Here is a 24,375-nt window from a genome sequence, read left to right on the forward strand (position 1 = left end):
AGCACCCCATGTTTTATCAAAATTTTCTAGGAAATTTTCTACTGTCTTTCCAAAATGTGTATGTGATTGATTCAGTACTTTTGAATCACTGACACTGAATCAACATGTATAGTAGAATACTTTAGTGATCTTTTAAAAAAAAACAAAAAAAACAAACACAACTGTTTTTCTGCTGCTTGTGATCATTTGAAATGTTTTCTTTATTTTTGCCAATATTTCTTAAAGTTATGTCATACCTATTTATCTACCAGAATTTCCTTTGAGGCTGAAACTGAGGCTTTAGGTATTTATCAGGTTAGTTTTGAAATATTCTAAGGTTTTCACCTTCATTTTGAAGTTACTATATTTTTAACACTGCACATCATTTTGTTACCTCAAAGAGAAAATTCAGACTTAATCTTTTGGGAAATAGCAGGTATTAGTGATAGCTATTATTAGACACTAGAGGTTTGGTGCACAAAATTCATGCACTGAGGGCGGGTCCCTCAGCCCAGCCTGTGCCCTCTCACAGTCCTGGAGCCCTCTGGGGATGTCCAATGATTGCTGTCATCCTTAGTGCTGCCAAGGATGTGGGAGAGGCTCCTCCACTGCCGCTGCACTCACCAGCAGTGAGCCTGGTTCAGGGCTTCTGGCTGAGTGGCGCTCCCCCTGTGGGTGTGCACTGACCACCAGGAGTCAGCTCCTGCATTGAGCATCTGCCCTCTGGTCGTCAGTGAGCGTCATAGCGACCTGTTGTTCCACTGTTCAGTCGATTTGCATATTAGCCTCTTATTACATAGGATCTTTTATTTCTAGAAGTTCCATTTTTCTCTTTTTAAAAATTTGATATATTTTTTTTATTTATTTCAGAGAGAAAGGGAGAGGGAAAGAGAGACTGAAGCACCAATGATGAGAGAGAATCATTGATTGGCTGCCTCCTGAATGCCCTCCACTGGGGATCAAGCCAGAAACCCAGGCATATGCCTTTGCCTGGAATCCAACCTGGGATCCTTCAGTCCACGTGCCAACGCTCTATCCACTGAGCCAAACCAGCTAGGTCACACTTTGCTCTTTTCTATATCTTCTATTTATCTCCTTATTATGTTCATGCTTTCCTTTAAGTTTATCAATATATTTAAAATAGCTCTCTAAAATTCTTGTCTGCTTTCAATCATTATTGTTTTTTTAATCTATTTATATTTCCTGATTTTGATTCCCACTTTGCTGCTTCTTCCCAGTAATTGCTAAGTGCCTAAATTTTTTGTTCTTCTTTTGAAGAGCAGCTTTATTTGGAAGACAGTTAAATTGCCTGCAGATCAGCTTTTAAGAGTTGAATTTAAGCTCTGTTGGTATGGACTTTTGGTGGCCTTTAATCTAGGGCTATTTAGCCTTAATATAAAGGCATGGCCTTTCTCGGGTCTCTATTAAATGTACCAGAGGTTCAGAAAAGTCTCATTACTGTGTGGGATCAGAACTCTTCCATCTCTCAATTCTTTGTTAGTGCTGGGACTTGTTCAGCTTATAGCTTCCTAGTAGTTTGTTTTGTCCTCAGTAATTGTTCTCTGACCAACCACTTGAAATCTCATTCTAAGTATGCAGGACACAGTATGCAGCTAGAGACTCAATGAGACATCATGCAGATGTTTGGGGCTCTTTATCTGAGCAATGCCCTTCTCTCTGATACACTGGCCCACAAAGTCCAGTCACTGCAGCCTCCCTGATCCCTGATCTGTTTCCCTAACTCAGTGAGACCACCATATTCTGTTTAGAATCCCCTTCCAGGTACTATGTATGATCCAGAAAGTTTCTCCAGGCAGAAAATCAGGGACATAAATATTAGGGCCCTCTCCCTTTGTTTCCCTTTTCTCAGTGACCAAAATTTTGCATTGCCAGTTGTCCAATATTTGCAAACAGATGTTTCATAGACTTTGTCCAGTTCCTTCTTTATTTACATTGAAGAAAGGCACCCAGGACCCGGGCTTTGCTCCGGCTGCTGGCAGGCACCTGGGACCCGGGCTTCCCTTGCAGCCCCGGCTTCATCTGGAAGGACGTCCGAAAGGATGTCTGGTTTAATTAGCATATTATGTTTTTATTATTATAGATTAATAAAATAAGGTAATGTAACAGAAACAAAAAGAATTTTTAAATTGTCATTTAAATGGAGTATAATGTTATGTATAGGAAAACTGAACTCCAAATTACAGAGCTATACCAAGCCTATTATTTTACAAACATATTACACAGGCCTAAAACGAATAACTGACCCCTTCAAAGTGAAAACAGATTTACCACAAAATCTAGGCTACATCTCAGTTCCTCTTATCCTTAATAATGTTCTTTCTACTGAATACCAGTATGTCATACCAAGTAGATATGTATTAATTTGATAAGAAACTTATTATTTTCTTCAAAAACATGAATAAGTAATTTAAGGAGGACACTAAGAAGTAATTCATGTATCTCCCTTAGGGCCATTTACTTTCCCATACGAATGAGCATTTCTTTTAACGCCATTTCTATATTTGCTTAAAGATGTCGATTCAAGAACGAGAAGAAAGAATACAAATGAGGCATTAGCATTTGATCTACAATAATTTGTCAAACTGCAAATCATTTCTTCAAGAACTCTCAGGCATTCCTAACACTAACTTCATTAGATAATTACTTGTTGTAAGTCAGCACAGGTTAAAGTCCAAAAGGGCATTCAGCATTCCAGATGTATAGCAGCTTCTTTACTAACCTCAGTATAAAATACTTTAAAATAAATTTCATCAAATAAAACATATTTTTGTGTTCACCTATAATTTTTGTAGCAAAAATGGCATTTCCCCATGGATTTCCTTGCAATAAATCACGTTAAAATATTCCAATCAATGCTTGATCTCATATAATACAGTCATGTACAAAGCATTAGAAATATACTTATTTTACAATGAAACACTCTTGTGTTGGAGTAAAAAAAATGGAGTTGCCATGTTTACAAAATAAAAACATAATACTAGAGATGTCTCTGAAAATTGTGAGAAGTTATAAAAATGGCAAGTATTCTTTTTATTACTTCTTGTTGAGAGTAAGTTATTTTGGTTTACCTTTAGTATGTTCAATCCTTACTTAGGGGAGGGATATTTATTTGCATGTATACCTATGGAGTAGGAATGTAAGCTTGATTTACAAATTAGTAATAACATATTCTCAGTATACCCTTTCTAACAAATTAATCCACCCACTTACAATTAAATGTATATCATCTGCAAATTTAAACATGAATATTTTACTTTTGAAAATATGATCACTGCTATTGCTGCTGTTGCTGCTGTTATTAATATCATAAATTATTCATTCGGGAAAAAGTTCTGATTATTAATTTGAAAAATTTAAAACACTTTGAAATGAAAGGTAATATTTTCTAAACTGTGTGAAGTTTTAATTTGAAGAAGCCACAGTGTTGACTAGAACTTGACTATCTTTAATTCTTACTATAGAATAGAAAAAGGCATATACGATGAGAGATGAAAACACATCTGCTCACAATTTACCTAAGCATCTATATTCAGAAAGCATCAAGGATACTAAAAACAAAGACCGCCCTTCATTTTATATCCATAAAATGACATAAAATGACATAAAATGGCGTAGAGCCTTCTAAAACATACTCGGAAGGGGATTAAGGGGAAATATTGCAAAAAAAAGAATGATAATAAAACAAGATGCAAGAACAAATAATCACTCAATAATTCTTCATTCTTTCAAACTAAACTAAGATATATTAGTAAGCAATGAGGTAAAGAAAGAAATAAAATTCACACATAATCAGCAGTTATCCAATTAAAGTTCCTATCATAGAACACATCTACACTGAATTGCTAAGCAAATATGCTTTCTCAAAACTATTAGGACTTTCACAACAGGACATTTCTTTTTATGACTCTGTAGGCACACACACAAAAACACAGATCCTTCTGTATACATGCAAAAGTCGTCAAATAAAACAACCCAGCACTCCACATTCAGTAGGAAACATCTTTCTCTTTGCATTTATTTTCTGTGACTTTCTCAGCTTCCTTTATTCACCTTTCTTTATTCTCCATTCTGATAACAGTCCACAGATATAAAAACATAAACACTAGCAATGCTCCGGAAGGATTCTTAATCAGCTTGTGTGTGATGGGAAGCATAATGACTTCATGTGCATATAAGATGTTTGCTGACTCAATTACTTGATTCCGCAGTTAGTACTCCATTTTTCTAATGCCCTATCTGTCCTGTTGTTCCCCTGATTCATCTCTTAGAAATGAAGAGCCATATATAGCTTCATGCCTAGAATAAAGATAGAACTTATGCTCACCTAGATGACATGGTGGCATATAGTGAAATGAATTGCTTTTCAAATGATAATTGTTAAAAATAAGATGTGTACTTTTGTGTGTGCGCACATATGCATGTATCAAGAGATAGTAAGGGAAAAAAATCTTTTTGTCGAAGAATTAAATGAGTACACAGAAGCCCTTCATATCTATTTGGAATGCTTCCCAAAGTGTTTACAATATAAACTCTAGTACAGTAGATTTTGATACATCTTAAAATATAGCATAATATCTTTTGAGGCTTTATCAAAGCTCATAATGAATTATTCTAGAGCCTTAATTCATATGGCCAATCATTGCACTACTCTCCCTCATCTATATTTTGGTCAGCTACTCAATGCATTTGTCAGGACTTTGCTATGTACAGTGTGGTTCCCAGATTAGCAGCATTGACATCACCTGGGCACTTGTTAGAAATGCAGAATCTCAGGTGCCCACATCAGACTACTGAGTTTGCATTTTTTAACAAGATCTCCAGATTGTGTGTGTGCACATGAAACTTTGAAAAGTACTGAGTGAGAATATGCATTATCACAAGAAAAATTAGTATAAATGCTATAAGTGCATATACATATACATATACTCAGATACATGTGCACACACTCCTTTAATACAACAATGTTATAAGGAAGCTGTGGGAAAACTGAGTCACAGGGAACTTAAATATCTTGTCAAACGTCATATCACCAGTAAGTGGTAGAACTGAGAGTCTAATAAGGCAGCCTGGCCCCATCCCATTAGAATACTTCTCTTCATAACTAATTATTTAACCATACATATGGCAACAGCAACCACACTCACCTTTGTAGATGTGAAACTAAAAACAGAAATGAAAGAGGACAAAACATATCTGTACCTCCTACATCTTAATGCATTTTTTAAATCTTATAAGGGTTAAAATTCTTCAGTTTTAGGAAAAAAAGTCTATCAGGGTGTGGAAGAACAAAGAAAATGAATGTATTTTAAAATCAAGGTTTCTTAAGGTTTTAGCTTGAATTTGCTATAATTATCTTTTCATTTTACAAAGCTAGTATTACTGAAACAACTCAGAAAATATGGCTTAAATATGTGATTAATTTCACCTAACAAGTAGTTGTCACTCTCAACTCTGAAAGCAGTGTGATTTTATGTTTTATTAAGTGATAATGTATAGACAGATTCACTTCAGATTTTTGGGCATTATGGGAACATTCTAGATGAAAGGTAGTTTGTTGTTGTTGCTGTTTTACTTATCCACAGTTCATATCCTTTGAAACCCTGAGGGGGATATTTCAGACAGTTACATGGCTACTGAATTGGGTTCAGTCTGTTTAAGATATTTCCCCATGATATTTGGATTTTTGGATTTCAGGTATATTAGAAGCTAAGCTGTTCTGAAAAAAAAAGATAATCGCTAGTTCTTTCAGAATGGAAGAGTTAATAGCTTAATATGATGGCACTTTTAATTGGAATTTCAATATTTGGACTTTATTCTATTTGAATCTTGAAACTCTAATCTTCTACTTGAATAAAAACAGATAGTTGAGTGGTGTTTTTCAAAATATACTCTTCTGTCAAATTCAATTCAGAATCAACCCTGAGAATGGGAACTAAACACTAAAAGCCATTAGTATTACAATGTGTGCAGTAGCTCTGAACTAGTAAAACTAGATTTTATAAAAAGTTATCTCTGGAAAAGAACAAATATCTGAATACAAAACATGATAATCCAATAATTGCCAAGGCCTTTGTTGGACTCATATTTCAAAAATTAACATGTATATGCCTCTGTAAAAGTGGCTCATCCTTAAAATCAAAGTCAAGAAGTATTTATACATTATGAGGACACAATTTTCATATAAAGATACACACACACACATATATATATATATTTATGTATAAATATTATTGATTTCAGAGAGGAATGGAGAGGGAGAGATAGAAACATCAATGATGAGAGAGAATCATTGATTGGCTGCCTCCTGCATGGCCCTTACTGGGGTTTGAGCCCACAACCCCAGGCATGTGCCCTTGACTGGACTCGAACCTGGACCCTTCAGTCCACAGGCAAACGCTCTATCCACTGAGCCAAACCAGCTAAGGCTGAGGACACAATTTTCAAGGATATAGGCAGTTTTCAGTTAAATAGATGTCTCAATTAGCAAAAAAAAATTGTGCCGCTCAGTTTTGGATTGATTTTCATACATAGATCTAAAGGAAATAATCTCCTCCCAACTCTGGAAAAGTGTATTGGTGAATAGATTAAGAAAAAAAATCTCATAGACACAGACAACAATATGGTGATTGCCAGAGGGAAAGAGGAGTGGGAGGAGTTAGAAGAGGGTAAAGGGGGGATAAATGGTAATGGAAGGGGACTTGACTTAGGGTGATGAACACACACTACAATATACATGTGATGTATTATAGAATTGTACACTGGAAACCTATATAATTTTATTAACCAATGTCACCCCAATAAATTAAATTAAAAAATAAAGAAATCAATAAATAAACAAAACAAGCAAAAAAACCCTATATTGTGTTAGTGAGCCTTGTAATATAATACTGATGAGCTGAGGAACAGAAGTAGAATATTCTAAATTTGATTAAAAATTGTTTTTTACATGCTTAAATAATTTTGTGCTATGAAAAAAATATTTTTGAGATGAAAAATTACTTTCCTCAAAATACATGTATTAAAATTTCAGCATAACTTTCTCAATCCAGAGAATTACCTTGCATGTCATAAATTTAGTATAAATGGAAGCTAACAATCTTCCTAAAAGTTTGAGCAGAGTGCAGCTCCTCTTTAATTCCTAAAGTTGACATCCTTTCATCTTCAGTTATAATCATTGTCCATAAAAACCAAGTATAATGTTTACTCCAAACATTTTTACTATATGGCACAATATTAACTCAGCAGACTTGAGTCTATCAAAGTCACTTCATTGTTAATTATAACTTCATCATTCTTCCAGAAAATTGAAGTAGGGTACAATGGCAGGAATTCAAGAATGGAGAGTCAAGTTTTTAGCAGATTAGATGAGGGATATCTTACGTAATAAAAGAGTGATATGCAAATTAGCCATCACTCCCTCACTCTGTCACTCCCTCACTCCATCACTCCCACACTCCATCACTCCCTCACTCCATCACTCCCTCACTCTGTCACTCCCTCACTCCATCACTACCTCATTCCATCACAAAGATGGCAGCGGCCACAGAGCTGGAGAGAGCAGGAGGCTTGGGTTGCCCCCAGCGATGGAGGAAGCCACGCTTCCTGCCTGCCCTGGCTGGACCTGAGCTCCGCTCAAGGCTTCAAAGTTTCAATTATAGAAGTTAAATAAATCCTAGATACCTGCTTCTAGCCGGCGGGCGTGGTCAGCCTGAAAACGGCTATCAGCCCCTTACCCAGGCTGGCCAGGCACCCCAGCGGGACCCCTACCCTGATCCGGGACACCCTTCAGGGCAAACCAGCCGGCCCTCACCTGTGCACCAGGCCTCTATCCTATATAATAAAAGGGTAATATGCAAATTGACCCTAACAGCAGAATGACTGGGAATGACTGGTCACTATGACACACATTGACCACCAGGGGACAGACGCTCAATGCGTGAGCTGCCCCCTGGTGGTCAGTGCGCTCCCACAGGGGGAGCTCTGCTCAGCCACATGCCAGGCTGACGGCTGCCAGCACAGCAGTGGTGGTGGGAGCCTCTCCCACCTCCTCAGCAGTGCTAAGGATGTCCGACTGCAGCTTAGGCCTGCTCCCCTCTGGCAAGTGGACATCCCCCGAGGGCTCCTGGGCCGCCAGAGGGATGTCTGACTGCCAGCTTAGGCCCATTCCCCCGGGCAGCAGGCCTAATCCATCAGGTGGACATCCCCCGAGGGGTCCCAGACTGCGAGAGGGCACAGGCTGGGCTGTGGGACTCCCCCTGAGTGCACAAATTTTTGTTCACTGGGCCTTTAGTATTTATATAGTCTTTCTGTGTTTACCTCTTTGATATTCTGTTTATATTCCTTTAAAAATATTCAGAGAAAATTTACCATCAATTATTTATTTTAATCCCAATTGTTTTGTAAATAGTACACACAATAAATAAATAAATGATGAATTAGCTGTGTAGATAACAGTAGTAAAGATTAGTTAGCATTCCTGATGTAATGATCATTAACATTCAGCATGATTGCCATTTTTCCTATAAAACTTTTACTAGTTAAGACTAATAGTAATTTTGGAAATCAGCAGTCCATATTGTTCAAATTGTCTTTACAACTCTAGAAGATTCCAAATAAAAACTTTTTTACTTTTAATATATGACCTCATCATGCATATAAAAAACATATTGCCAGTATGGAAATATTAAAACAATATTCCCAATTTGTTCTCAATACCTATGAATTTGTTTCTCTTTTGTTCGTTTATTTTTGTTTGTTTGTTTGTTTTTTTAGATTCCAGATGTAAGTGACATAACATAGCAGATGATCACTTCTAAGGTATGCAAATATCTAATCACTATGTTGTATTCCTAAAACAAATACAATATTGTATCTCAACTACAATTGAAAACTGCATTTTAAAAACAAAGACTGAAAAAAAATCCCCCAAAATCAATATTACCCTTGAAGAATGCATCATGTTTAAATTTTATACTTGTCTATTCTTTAACAAATTGTTTTATTGATTGCAAAAGGTAGCTGCTTATCAACATTTGACTGATTGAGCTTAGTACATGATAAACATCAAATCTTGGTTCAGGACATGAGGTTATTGCTTAAAAGGGCTAAATCTCAGTTCTCTCATTTGCATAATGAGGTAGTTGGTCAAGATGGCATTAAGGCCGCTTAGAGGTTTAAATTTAAAGACTTTATAAAAGACAACACCTTAACATGTACATTGCTGGATTATAAAAGTTACAAAATAATGATCCTAGAAGGGGCATTAACAGATCAGTGTAATTCTCCTCATTTTATAGCTAAAGAAAATAGACACAATGTGGTTAAAAGGCCATATAGCCAGTTTATTGCAGTGTCTGAATTAGAACCTGTAATAGGCAAAACTATGGCCCAAATAAGATGACCTGCTATAGTCTGTGGTAAGGAGATTTTATTGATAATGATTACAAAATTATGTATTACAATAAAATTATTAGTTAACATCCAAATTTTTTAAAGTATGATTTAAATAGATAACCAAAATTAATATTTAAAATCACCTGCTTTCTCATTGCTTTTGAAAGCTATACAAATTACAGGTTAGGAAATTTCTGAGAAAAAAACAATTCTTAAAGGCTAATTTCATGTATTCTATTTAGTATATTTTTATGTAACTAAAAACTTTTCTAATATAACTTTGATAAAAATAAGTGCCATACTTAGATTATGTACTTTATTTTAATTTAAATGGAATGTAAGCAACAACTACTAAGATTACTGATTAAAATGGGAAAAATCACATTCAGCAAACACTGTCACTTTTACTAGTATTTTCTGTTGGGTATCTTCAACATTCAGTAAAGATAAAATTAACAAAATGCAGAAATCCTGATAAGATTGTCTATAGTTATTCCTTATTTAATGAATTTCTTGATACTTATTAGTTGTTGAGTGTTCTGTTAATGAAATAAATTATGAGAGTTGCAAGTTACTGTACAATCTAAAAGTGTCATTAAGGAAAAAATATATTGCTATATATATCCTCATTCATTAAAATATAAATTATTTTAAAACAAGAAATTAGACTGTGACTAATGTTACTAAAAACCCCAAAGTTGCGTCTTGCATGACTGATATTATATTTCAAAGAACTATAAAGGGGAACAAATGGCACAGTCTTATAGGCAAAGAAAAGTGAGGAGTGAGAGTTAGATAAAAGAAGCAGAAGAGAGACAGAAGAAGGTCATAAAGAAAACTATCTCTTGGCTCATAAATAATAGAAATATATATGTCAAATGACCTTTATTATATGGTGTAGGTAGCCTGATAAAAATTTAGAAGGAAAGGAAGTGTTATTGTGAAGAAAAGGCCACCTATTCTCTGTCATTGAAGGCAGTTATTCAAGTTTACTGACATTCCAGACCTTATGGCATTGGCTTTCAACTGCCAGTTTGTGCCAAGCTCCTAGCACTTGTCATTTTCAAAAAGAAAGACAACATAAGAGATTGCTTTGCTTAGCATGGCCTGTTTTTGAGTGATAAACCTCTATCTAATCCATATTAGTTTAAGACACCAAAAATACAGTCATCTTAGATGCTGTCACCCAAATAGAATCCTGTAAATGTCATCAAGTTTTCACCTTTAGAGATATACTTTTCATTTTGATCCATGACTTGGTGACTTTTTCTTTAGGTTATCTCTAGTATAAATCCTTCATTGCCTTCACAAAACCACAAAACCTAGATACCACAAATTATAAGTGATTTTTCAATTGGTCTGTGTTGTGATTGCATTTCCTGTATAGAAAGTTGTATATGATAAGATGGTATAGTAAGATTTGTTTCACCCATTTTATATATATATATATATATATATATATATATATATATATGTACTTTCATAAGCTTGAATAGAGAAAAACTGTCTTTGCAAAAGCATGTCAGTTTAAGTGATAAAATTAATATATATTACAGATCATCTGCCACTAGATAACTGTTTATATCTATCTAAGCTCATTTAGTATACAAACTACTATCAAGTGTGCCTTATTCTTTCCCAAGCAATGGCAGACAGCTGAACACTTGGGTAAAACCATTCTTTGTAATCTATTTATATACACTTTATTTATATAACACATCATGGGCTGAAATAAGCTGGTGTCAGAGACAGTATTCATAACTGCAATGATTTTCCTTTGAGAATGAAAAAAAGTGTTTTAATATTATTGTTAGCTTAAAATATTACTCTACATGTAGAAATTTTTTATTTCAATAGAAGGATAAAGCTATATGTCATTGTCACTTGGCAAGGCAATGAAAGTTGGCAGGCATTTGCCTTATACCTCTAGAATCCAGGACCATTGAGTTCATTCCCTTTCACCAAGTGAAACAATAGAAATGATAATTGATAATATCTCTCCTGAGACACACTGATTAATTTGTGTTTCAATATGTGACTTCAATTTTGCTGAGCTGATTCAAATTCTTTATTTAATTATTTTACTTCCTCCACCCCCATGGACTGACAGTACATTACAGGCTAAGAATGAACACAGTTTTAGGAAGCTAGGTTTCAAATACATAGCCAGCAGAGACAGAATTGGCCTGGATGGATAATTAACAACTAAAGGAGCATAGCTCCTCTTTCTTAGGCCCAGTGCTTTCCCCTTTTGTTTCACATAACAATATTAACAAAATGACAGCCTTTACTTTTATTCTTGTTGTAATACAGGAATTGATATGTGGGTTCCCACAAAAAATATTTTAAAGAAATATAGAGGCCGAAACCGGTTTGGCTCAGTGGATAGAGCATCGGCCTGTGGACTGAAAGGTCCCAGGTTCAATTCCGGTCAAGGGCATGTACCTGGGTTGTGGGCACATCCCCAGTGGGGGATGTGCAGGAGGCGGCTGATCGATGTTTCTCTCTCATCGATGTTTCTGACTATCTCCCTCCCTTACTCTCTGTAAAAAATCAATAAAATATATTAAAAAAAAGAAATATAGAGGACTTATGAAGTCAAATAAACTAGATATTTGGCAACAAACAAAAATACTCAATGAACACTTATATGGGTAACACTTGCTAAATGGATTTAGATACTTTTCTGTGACATACTCTGGAAGAGTATGCTCTGCCATCCATATAAAATATATAGCCCATTATTATTTTTTTTAACAAACTGAATGGTATTTTCTTGCCGAATTTTTCAGATGAATAATTGTACATGTATATTAAAATTTTTCTGGGAAAATATTTGGACAGCTTTAGTTTGCCTTCAGATATCTGATCCCTAAGGTTCTTAATTATGAAGGGTGACATTTTAATGATCCTTTAGTAAGTTATTGTTTTATTTATTTTTTATTTTTTATTTTTTATTAAATTTACTGGGATGACATTGGTCAACATGATCAAATCTTCTCCTATCACCTTATATTAGGACCCCTTCACCCCTCAGCCCCTTCCTTCTAGCAACCACCACTCTGCTGTTTGTGTTCACGTTTCAGTTTTATATCCCACATGAGTGAAATCATATGGTTCTTAGTTTTTCCTGACTGACTCATTTCACTTAGCATAATGTTCTCAAGGTCCATCCATGTTGTTGCAAATGGCAATATTTCATCCTTTCGTAAGGCTGAGTAGTATTCCATTGTGTATATGCACCACTTCTTCTTTATCCAGTCCTCTGTCACAGGACACTTTGGTTGCTTACATGTCTTGGCCACCATGATAATGCTGCAGTGAACATGTGGGTGCATATGTCCTTGTGAATACGTTTTTTAGTTTTTCAGTATATATCCAGGAGAGGGATTTCTGGGCCTTATGGTAGCTCTATTCTTAATTTTTTTTTTAGGAATCACCAGACTACTTTCCATAGTGGTTGTAGCAGTCTACATTCCTTCCAGCAGAGATTGAGGATTCTCTTTTCTCCACAACCTCTCCAACACGTGTTATTGCTCGTCTTGTTGATAATGGCTAATTTAATAGGTGTAAGGTGGTACCTCATTGTAGTTTTGATTTTCATTTCCCTGATTGCCAGTGAGGTTGAACATCTTTTCATATATCTATTGGCTGTTGGTGTGTCTTCTTGGGAGAGGTATATTTTCAGGTCCTTTGCCCACTTTTTAATTGGGTTGTTTTTTTATTTGGTGTTGATTTTTATGAGTTCTTTATATATTTTGGAAATTAAACCTTTTGGGGAGCTACTCTTTGCACATATCATCTCCCAACAAAGAGGCAGTCAGTAGGTGATTTTTTAAAGTTTCATAGTTTTCTTTTTTTAAATTTTACCAATTATCTACATTCAGAATTAGATATTTACCTAATCAAATGTTCAACTAATAATTACTGTAATATTATCCCATACCAACAGTCTCTGCAGATCAAGACAAAATTTAGAGTTTCTCTGAGTAGTACTCTAGTCAATCAAATTGGTCTTCCACTTTTTATAACATGTAATTTGATTACTGGTAGAGGATCAAAGTGTGTTGCCAGGGAAAGATTAATTACTTCCTTTTTCTGAATTAATTAGTACCATATTAGAGTGCTAAGCAAACCTGATCTAGCGAAAGAAAAATGAATGTCAAAGAGATGTTAACCTGAGCTATCGTTTGGCAGAGAGATTTATCATTTTTCCATTAATGAAAAAAATCCCTCCTTATTTTAAATATAGAACTTCTTTAGTCCTAAATACTCTTGGAACTATATTTTTCTTTTGCCTCACAGAAATTTGTAATGTGAAAGAAAAAATAACTTTTTTTCAAAGGTGATGAAATTTTCCACATAAGTATTACTTTAAGCTCAAATTTTAGACACTAGACCAACTGTAACATTTTCAGATAAAGTGACTTAATGTGTGAAATGACCACATCCAGGAAAAGGTTTTTAAAAATGCATATGACATAACTTTGTCAGTTAAAGAAAAGTAAAACTTTGATTAAACTAGGACCTTTTCCCCCTTCAGTTAGGAGAATTCTCTCTGAAGATGAACTGATTTATGGCTGGTAAACTGAAGACTGACTTACTGATTTGAATCTGTTTAAAAACATTTTATTTCACCATTTCTCTTCCAAAGAATCACGCATGTTATCTATGATCATTGAAGTTATAATGTGCCAATAGATTTTTAGAAATTTAGAAGGTACCCTTTTCTTACTCAACCATAGTGAGAGAGTGGCAATGCATTCTGTATTTAAGAGAACACACACACACACACACACACACACACACACACACACACACACATCTGACTTCATATATATGAGATATTAAAAAAATCTCTGATGTTTAGCCTGGTTAATTTTATTAATATTTCCATGTGTCAGAAGTTAGCCTGAATTATAATATCAGAGCAATGTTTTCCAAAAAAACCCAAAAAGCAAAAAAAAAAACCACGAAAAAAAACCCCACAAAACTTGGGAAGCGTGTTTAACTCTTCTCTTCATAAATTACATTTTACCTAATGCCACTTATGAATAAGTAGATATGAACATTGAGCCATATGTAGTTTAGCGTTTTTAGAGTATTCTGAAGAGGATCATAGTGTCCTCAAATCTCTCAACTTATACCATATCTTAATATATAAAATGTCCAGCAGTACACAGTCCACCCTGTTCTCTACTAGGGCCACACACTTGCATATCTCCACAAGAGCCTTTGAAAATGCAAAGACATTACACACATTACACAATAACCTGGAACCAACCAATAATAATGTTTATGAATTGGACTTCTGTTTGTTTGTTTCCACTAAATAACTAGCTTCGAAGAGCAGGGTCCATTGGAAATAGTGCACATTATTTGATGGGGCTATCATGGGAGGAAAGCTCTGGGACAGAGGCCATTAGCTAAGAAAGACAAAAACTCATAGGATGGCAGTAAGCAGCTTTCAGACCAAAGGCTAAAGTCAGAAGATTGCAATTGTGAAATTTAAGAATTCAGAAAGCTTTCAAATGGAATAAGACAGAATGTTTTATTAAACTTGTCTCCTAAAAGAGAAATAATTGGATTGAATTTGCTTGTTTCTTTATCTTAAAAAAGAGAGTTAATATTCTTGGCAAAAGACTCAAGAGAATGGATAGCATAATTTTTTCATCTAATCAACAGATTTTTATCAACCTGAGAACTATAGGTTAAAGTAGCATTAATAAATCCTTTTAGCAAATTTTGGGGAAATCATATTCATAAAAGTTGTATTTCCATTTGTTTTTGTGAAGTTACAAGGAATTTTCAGAACTATGTACTATTTTGGGCTATTCATTAGCAGAAAAGAAAGCAGATTGAAGTTATAATGCATTTCACAATATGAAATGGGATCTGCATAAATTAATTCAATTGCTTAAGGACAACATTTATTTCCTCCAGCAGTTTACATTCCTATTTGTGGTGCTATTGACTAACACTTCACAGTTTACTGGCATCTGCTCCATATCACAAAACCCATTATTATGTACTGTTTCAGAGCTATAGAGTTTCTTTTTTAAGAATCAATATATCTTACCATCTATATTAATCTAAGGAAATTATTTTCCTATGGCAAAGTTTGTATCAGCGATTTTTTTTCCTTTTTACTCAAAACAAAACACACACATACACTATATTAAAAATCTCACTAATATGCTATTTTAGTATAATACAACTTCTTTAAAAAGTGAAATATTGTGCTTCTTGCACTTGTAATAATAAGATCCTTTATTGTCCAAAATGAAATACCTAATCAAAAAATTCTTTTGGAACATAGTTTAGAGGGAAGTTCTAGGTCCAGTGGGAGAATAGGTAGTTAATATTACTCATAGTAATAAATAAACTTTAAAAAGTGACCCATTAATATTTTAGACATATACAGAAATGGACATAAATTGTTAATTATCTCTGCCCTTTGCATGAGCTTATTAAAATAGCAAATAGCAAAAATATATTATTTGTATTACTATTATTAGTGCCTACAGCTACCCCAATTTTAAAATAAAACCTAATTAATAAAGAACTTTGTTATCTTACATTTTGTCATTGCTTCATCCTATAATTATGAACAAAATATTTAATGATCAAAATAACAGTGCCAATATAATTAGAGGAGACAAATGCTTAGTCCTTGGTAGAAATAAGCTATAAAAAATAGCTCTTAACTATGTTAGTGCATACATTGTTGCTAACACTTGCACTCTAACTATAAATAAAATCAGGTCCTGTAAAGAGCTCTTCATATGAGTATTTTTAAAACAGCTACTTATTATTACATATAATTTACCATATGCAATTGGGATCAATAAACCTGTATTGCATATTTTAGATGTTTCATAATTTCTGACACATATTAATTCTGCCCCTTTTACTATCAATAATATCCCAGCTTAGTCTCATTCAGTTTGAATTTTTATTTTAGTGTTAGATCCACACTGTGAATGATTACTCTGAGTTTATTCTTTCATTGTTGGTTTTGCAATCTCTAAGAAAAGTTCTTAGTAACATAGCATAGTCAAAGGAATCAACTCTCTCTATAGAAATGATGCTCATGTCAACTTTATATTATCTGTTAAGCAGCAAGTGATAGGCCTACAATTAAAATAATAATATATGGAGTAAAAAAGAGCAAGGATACTTTGTTTAATACATATTTGTTACTTATGACCATATTCTTATTAGAGATTGACTCTGAGTTTATTGTGGTGGTAGATATAGTCAGAACTAGAAATAATTATGTCCTCATGTACACGGTAAATGAAAGGTAGAATAGTGTTTCATGTTATAGAATTTTTCATTCTCAGAATGAACAGTGATAAATTATTGTAAGTATAAAATTGAATATAGGCATAGCAGATGTTTAGGACTTTCTGAACTTGGTGACTAACAAGTCTCTAAAGTGTTTCTATTGAAACACATTTAATATCCAATATCTACTCTTGTAGAGAGAAAAAAGTTGATGTTGTTATCATAGGTTCTATATATTTAGATTACATCTTGATGTTCAACCACTTGATTTCCCTTATTTTTTGGAGTTTCAAAACTAGAAGGTTAAAACATAATGATGGGAAGCCATTTTGTTCTCAGCACTACATGCTTTATTTGAATTATGTACCCATACAAACCTTAATGTTCAAAATAGCTTTTCAAAATTTCTATTTTCTATTAATTTATTTCATATATATATTCTTGTTCCTTGGTCTCTTTTCTTCATATTGGTTTATACGTATGTCTCTTCTCACATATATGGTATGCTCATTTGTACCTATACACTTTTATGTATAGGAAACATATCTGGAGCAAATTATAATTACTGGAAATCAGAATATTTTGAGATATGTATAACCTTACCAAATTTTGTATTTCCTAAAATTATCAGGAAGCTGGATGTTCAATACATTTAAAGGTAATAAATTTAATTAAGTTCTCCATTTAGTACCAGCTTCATGATCCTTTTTAAGAATTCAACATCTTTGGATTTTATAAAATATAGCCTTTTATGCCTTTAGTATGGAGACCAATTCTGAATCTTTTTATAAACAGTAACATGCCATAAGGCATGTGTTCAGTACATCATTGAAAACCTAAAACCAACTTCTCTGCATTGGAGTCAGGATCTCTCATTTCCTTAAAAATTAATTTTCTATGCTTTTTATGAGAAAAATAAACCTAAAATAATTTTCATGAATTATAAAAATAATTCATATACACACAAATAAATTAAGTGAATAAAATAAAATGGCTGGTTATGTATATATATATATATATATATATATATATATATATATATATACAGATATAAAGAAAAAAAACCCAACCCTAGCTATGATTAAACAAAATGACCATGTTAAATTTCATAAATAGTTTTATTCAAAGTAGACATGATCACACATTTCAAATACTATAAATGGATGTATATGGGCCTCCTAGATAATTTAGTATTTTTACCTTTTAAAAATGTGTAACGCATATTAACATTATTAAATAGCTGGTGTTATTATGGCTATAGTTGTTTGACTTGCAAACAATAAACCCATTTATACTTCAGGAAAAGAGAGGTATAACTTACTGGATTCAGGATCAGAGTTGCCATCCCCTTCAGTGCGGTTGTTGGGTGCAGAATGATCAAAGTACTCCTCCTGAAGATAACCAAGGGGCAGAGCATGGGATGCGCTGGGAAGATTGCCTGCATCATGGTCTCCCAGTCCGCCATCACTGCTGCTTTCCTGAGAGCCTTCTGGTAGGTGAAATGTGACACGCCGCTGGGACTGAAAGGAAGAAAGCAAATTACAGGATTTCAGCAATGATCTGAATAATTGCTTAATGCAGCCAATTTAGAAATACATTATTTCAACTATCTAGTGAAGTCACACTAACATTATGTTGATTTGGGAACAATTTCAGGCTTCTGTGAACCTGCTGCACCTGGCAACAGAGTTGCTTTCATTATATTTTGAAACAAGGCACATACAGATGCAGAATAAAGTCAACTTGCTCTAAAGCACAAAGCTGTCAGCCTTTATAGATACTCAAGCATATTGAAAATTCTGATAATCATTTCAACATTGATTTATTGAGTGCCTATTTGACAATAATTCATTTTTAAAAATAATAAGCATGAATAAATGTAACAAAATTTTATTGCTGTATCTATAAAATTCTGGCAAGCTAAAACAGTAAATATAAACAAATTTATCCAATCATGTAGGCTTAGAAAATTTAAAGTTCAAATCATCTTTTCAAGTAAATTAGAGACAATATTTTGAATTGGAACTCATTTAAATTGATTCTACACTCTAAAAAATAAGAACAATTACATGGTATGGATAACAGTTGATGGTGATTATAATAACAAAGCATAGGCATTATCTTAAATGGTAATTATAGCAGAACATAAAAAATATAATGCCAAATATAAAGATGAAACATTCAGTCTCCAAAACAAAAGGCTCAAGACAACCAGTAATGGTGATGACTCCACCAGAAGTAGCGGTATTTTGTTTGCAGCATTGTTATATGTAGTAGCTAGTCTACAAAGATATCCTCTGCAATGGATATTCATATTTCTTCATATTCATACCCTTATGTAGTACTCTACCACATAATATGTAGTACTAAATATGGGAGGCCCTCTGTAACCAAACCTTGCAGCTTATGTTTTGCTCCCTTGGAATACTCACTGTGGAGGAAACCAGCTGCATTGAAAGAAGTCTGACTACTAGGAGACTGCCATGCTATACGGAAGCTCAAGATAGCTGTGTGGAAAGACTGCATAGAAAGGAAGTACAATAGACAGAGAGGCCCAGCTGTTCCAGCCACCGTAGTTCAGGTGCTAAATATGAATGTGAAGAACCCATTCTGTTCATTACAGTTTTGGGCCTCATTTGAGTCATCCAAGTCATCTCCAAACATTTAACTCATCCCATTTTAGTCACAAGCCATTGTGGAGCAGATAGTTATCTCTGCTGTGCACTACCCTAATTTTTGACCTAAAAAATGTAATGTACAATTGTTTTTTGTTTTGTGCTTCAAAGATTAGGAATAGTTTGCTATGTAACAATAGACCAACCAAAATACTTCACTACTAGCAGTATGCAATATACATTTAAGAGATAATTATTTAAGAAATCTACACAAAGCAAAGTGAAATAAGCCAGTCAGAGAAAGAAAAATACCATATGATTTCACTTATATGTGGAATCCAATGAACACAATAAATAAACAAAATAGAAACAGATTCATTGATACAGAGAACAGACTGACAGCTGTCAAAAGGCAAGGGCTGGATAAAATAGGTAAAAAATTTAAGCAAAAAAAAATACAACAACTTATAGACAGATAATAGTATGGTGATTGCCAGAGGGAAAAGGTAGTGAGAGGAGGTAGGAGAGGTTGAAGGGAGGATAAATGGTGATGGACGGAGACTTGAATTGGAGTGGTGAACACACAATGCAATATACAGATGATATATTATAGAATTGTACACTTAAAACCTATGTAATTTTATTACCAATGCCACCACAATAAATTCAATAAAAATATAGGGATTAAAAAATAATTTCCATGACAGAATGAGGATACTTTTGCAAATTCAGGTTTGATAGTCAGCAATCTCTTCAGATGGAGATATGAAAACATTTGAAGATTCATGCTATAGACTGAATGTCTGCTGCCCCTCAAAATTCATATGTTGAAACCTAATACCCAACATTATGGTATTTAGAGGTGGGACTTTGGGGACATGGTTGGTCTTGAGATTGGAGTCTTCATACATGGGATTAGTGTCCTTATAAAAACAGCACCAGAAAGCTCACGCTCCAACTTCTGCCATGTGAGGAAACAGCAAGCTACTTTTGTCAGGCCAGCAAAGTTGGATTTGACTGCTCTCTGTTTAAGAAGTCAAATGCTCACTTAGTTATAGGTTAAACCTCATTTAATTCCAAAAATTATTTTTAGTTGTTAAAATAAGCCCTTGTTAAAATATTGTCATCCACTTCAATTAAAATATAAACACTTTTTACGCACAAACATTTTAAAAATATAAGAACTAGAAAAATAGCATTTTAAAATGTCCAAAACACTATACTATAGATATTTATCTACAATTAACTATTGTCTATATCTTAAAGATAATACTTAACACAGATTTTAAAAAATCATTGTATGTAAAGTAATCCAGTCTATCATTGACTAATTTATAATTGCTTGCATCAAAATGCATAACTGTTAAGAGATATTTTTATTTCTATAAGACACAAGTAATATATTTCAAGTACATATACATATATGATGTACTATACATATGGTACATGGTATGTATATATTGTGTGTTTAGTGTATGTTCATGTGAATGTAGTTTTACCATATACATTTTTAAAGTATTAGATATAGATAAAAATAACCTATGAATAAGAAAATATTTTACTGCTGACAAAATAATTAATCTTTAATTTAAAATGTGCTGGTTAAGCTTGGAATCATACACCCTAACAGAATTTAAATTGCCAGTGAATAGAAGGTAAAGTTTTGTCAAGTGGTAGGAGTAGAGACTATATACCTTACTTTCTAATGTAAAGGGAATGGAGTTTTGTGTTCACCTGCTTGTCTATGCACAAAACAAAACAGCAACAACAAAGACAATTTAAGTTAAAAAAATTATCCCATCCTAGGACACCTATACTAGTAGCTTAACTAAAAGCCCTTGCAAAAAAAAATGCCATAGAATGTACCTGTAATTGGCCTGGGCATGTACTCATCCTCAATCCTCTTGACCCTCATAAATGGAATCCCCTTAGGTGTAAATAACAGAATGGAAGGGTTTGTAAGGACTCCTTTTAGTGAAGAAAACTGTTTTTGTCCCTTCTTAAGTGTGCCAAAAATCACTACCAGAACCAGTACTGTGTTCTTGAAATGCAGCTCTTATATTTGACATTATCACATATATACCTTTGAGTTTTAAAAGCAAAACTGTCATATTAATAAACAATCTTATTTATGTTAGCTTTAACAAATATCAGAGGGCCTCAAGTGGAGATGAAGGAATGTTGACTGATCATTAATGGCTTATATCATTTTTAAATCATATATAAGTTCAGTGACATTAAGGATTTGACTTCTTTCTCATTCACACTTTCGAAGTTTACAGTCTGAAACATTGTCTTACCTATTTCTATAATCCATAGAATGCATTCAAATATCATTATTTAAATATAGGTATTCCATTTCTTTATTCTGTGGATTAGCAAGAGGCTTTATATTTCCACATCTGTGAATAACTAGGCTGTCCATGAAATATTTTCTTCAGTTAAATTATTAGAATTTAATTTTAAGGAATTGTTTTTAAAAGCTCCTGAAAAATTAGCTTTTAATAATGAAAAAACTGTTAACTATTTTTTCCTATGGCTACTCTAATAATTCCTACTTAAGCTTGCATTTTGTAATTTGTGACACTTCCAGATGGAACTGAACATACAATAATGATATGAACTGAACAATTTATGAATCCTTTATAGTAAATTTTAGAAAACTGGTTTAACTCATTTGCCCTTTACTTGTTAGTGGGTAAATCCTTTATTTCTGATGGCGCCTTTCTGCTCAGATTCATTACATGAAGACATTCAAATTGCAGAGGTAATTTTTTTTATCCAATATATTTAAAAATATTAACCATTACATGAAAATCATTCCCAAGTCTCTCAAAGAAAAGGATTAATAATGTCCTTTTTTTTTCAAGTGTTGAAGATGATTGCTGTGCAATATAAAAGAGCTATTATACTAATGACCATGTCATAATGTGTCTGTTTGCAGTCCTTCAAGGAAGCTGTGGCATACAAATTAAACAATCTATTCACTGTAACAGTGACTTTATTGGATGGAAAAAAAATCCTGGGTCATTTCTGAATAAATGTCTTACTGAACGGCTAGTTATTTTTCTCCCAGTTGGAGAAAAATTCACGGGTTTCTTCCCCTTTAATCTAGATGCTACATGCCTTGTTTTTAACTCAAATCAATCTAAATTCCAGAATATATGAATGTGTAGAAATAATACTGTTGTCACATTGATGAATCATTTACAAGCAAATTATCAATTCCCAACATTCTTGTGTCTATTACAATACCTCAAGAAGGCATAATTCCATGCTAAGTATCAAATGAATATCCTTATATTTCCATATCATGATGTAAATGGCACCTTAGAAGGTGAAGCTGTCAGCAGAGAGGCTGCATGAAGACAGACCAGCCTGTGAATCTCATTATGGAATGCTTGAGTATCATGTTCCAGAGGGCTCATTAGAATTACCTGTCAAAGTGTTCAAACTAATCATACAACCTTGCACTCCCTCTGATGCCAATTCTAATACACCCTGACCCAGCCTACCTTGGATTCTCTGCCATTGTCAGTAACTCTGAATAGAGATGGTAATCATAGGTGGGGTTACTACTTTTTCAGCATTACTATGTATGTGCAAGGTTGTTTTTGATTTATATGTAAAACGTTCTCAATATCAAACTAGTAAGCATTTTTTTAGCCTCTGAGTTCTCATGTATTATAATAATCGACAACTTCTTTCTGGATGCCAGTGGTTTGCATTTTTCCATGGCTACTGTCTCATCAAAATAATTTATAATATTCAGTATATCATAAATTAAAATGTGAAAAAAATTAGAAACTCAACCTGAGATTTTTATGTGCATTATATGACCACCACATAAATCTCACTTATAGCTCATAATTTCCAGTGTAAAATCTCCCGGACGACATATTATATATTAGGTCTTTACTATTTAACCCTATGTTTCATTAAGCTTCCTACTTTTCCAATTCAAATAATCTTGCAAAACAGATCAGTTCATCTAATCGCTTTTTCACTGTTCCATTTCATAAAATTTGAATGGTATGTCTCATTTCTCATTTTCCCTTTCACATTTTGTTCCTGAAGATTTTACATTTTAAGGCTTTTTTAAAAAAATACCCTAACATATTATTAGCATGTGCAGAAAGTTCTTCATGTTGCTCAATTATTCCAGAATCAGATCTTTCCTAAGCTCTATTTTACTCTTAAACCTTTTATGGCACTTGGTGATTTAAAAAGTATATTATTTTATTTTATTAATTTTTGGTAAATGATGTAGGCATATTTTTAGAAAGAGGAATGGAAAGAGAGAGAGAGAGAGAGAGAGAGAGAGAGAGAGAGAGAGAGAGAGAGGTGAGAAACATCTATCAGGTGCGCCCTACACGTGCCCTAATCAGAAATCAAATTCGTCACATTTTGGTGTACAGGAGGACACTCCAACCCACTGAGCAACACTATACAGGGCCAGGCATATTTTTTTAATGATAGAAGACTACATGGCATTACATGATGACATCTTTTTTTGGAGTAATGATTCGTTTCAAAGCAATCAAAATGGAAGTATTCTACTTGTAGATAGGTAGGATAAAACTTCTGCTTTAGTGAATGTTGTTGATTGTAAATTGGTGATTGCCAGAATTTTGTGAATTTTTAAATTAAATAGCATTATTACAAATGTTTGAGAAATTACAGTTGTGTAACTAACAATTAGAATAAGACAAAGTGAAACTGAACATACTTTGAAACTGGCATGTGTCCAAAAGTGACATTAAGGAGTATTAAAACCAGATATTAAACTAAAAGCTGATCATTACAATGGTCTGGACGATAAAAGCCAAATATCAATTTAAAGAAAGAAAAAGAAGAAACATCTAAATTATTTTTGGTGCTAACCATATCTAGTTTTAGGGACTTACATTAAAATGAATAAGTTATCATAGGACCTTCATTATCCAGAACCAGTCCTCTGGCAGCCTCAAACTATTCAAAAAACAGCAGTTCCAGGAGAAGTAAAAGGCATGCAAATTGCTAAAATACTTATCACTAAGTTCATGCTCAAAATCATATCTACCTTACTGTGTTTTAA

General features: G+C 33.6%; 1 protein-coding gene across 1 annotated transcript in view; it reads right to left on the reverse strand.

Annotated features, from left to right (window-relative positions):
• Window positions 1–19,136, reverse strand: part of LOC118653450 (protocadherin-11 X-linked-like) — a 316,589-nt gene extending 297,453 nt beyond the window's left edge. Inside the window, exons 1-2 of the mRNA XM_036304154.1 lie at window positions 19,116–19,136; window positions 18,005–18,203 (exon numbers count right to left, since the gene is read on the reverse strand). Coding sequence (XP_036160047.1) covers window positions 18,005–18,203; window positions 19,116–19,136 — 220 coding nt within the window. The remainder of the gene's footprint in view (window positions 1–18,004; window positions 18,204–19,115) is intronic.
• Window positions 19,137–24,375: the final 5,239 nt, after the last annotated feature.

Source organism: Myotis myotis, unplaced genomic scaffold (assembly GCF_014108235.1).
Source record: "Myotis myotis isolate mMyoMyo1 unplaced genomic scaffold, mMyoMyo1.p scaffold_m19_p_4, whole genome shotgun sequence".
NCBI lineage: Eukaryota > Metazoa > Chordata > Mammalia > Chiroptera > Vespertilionidae > Myotis > Myotis myotis.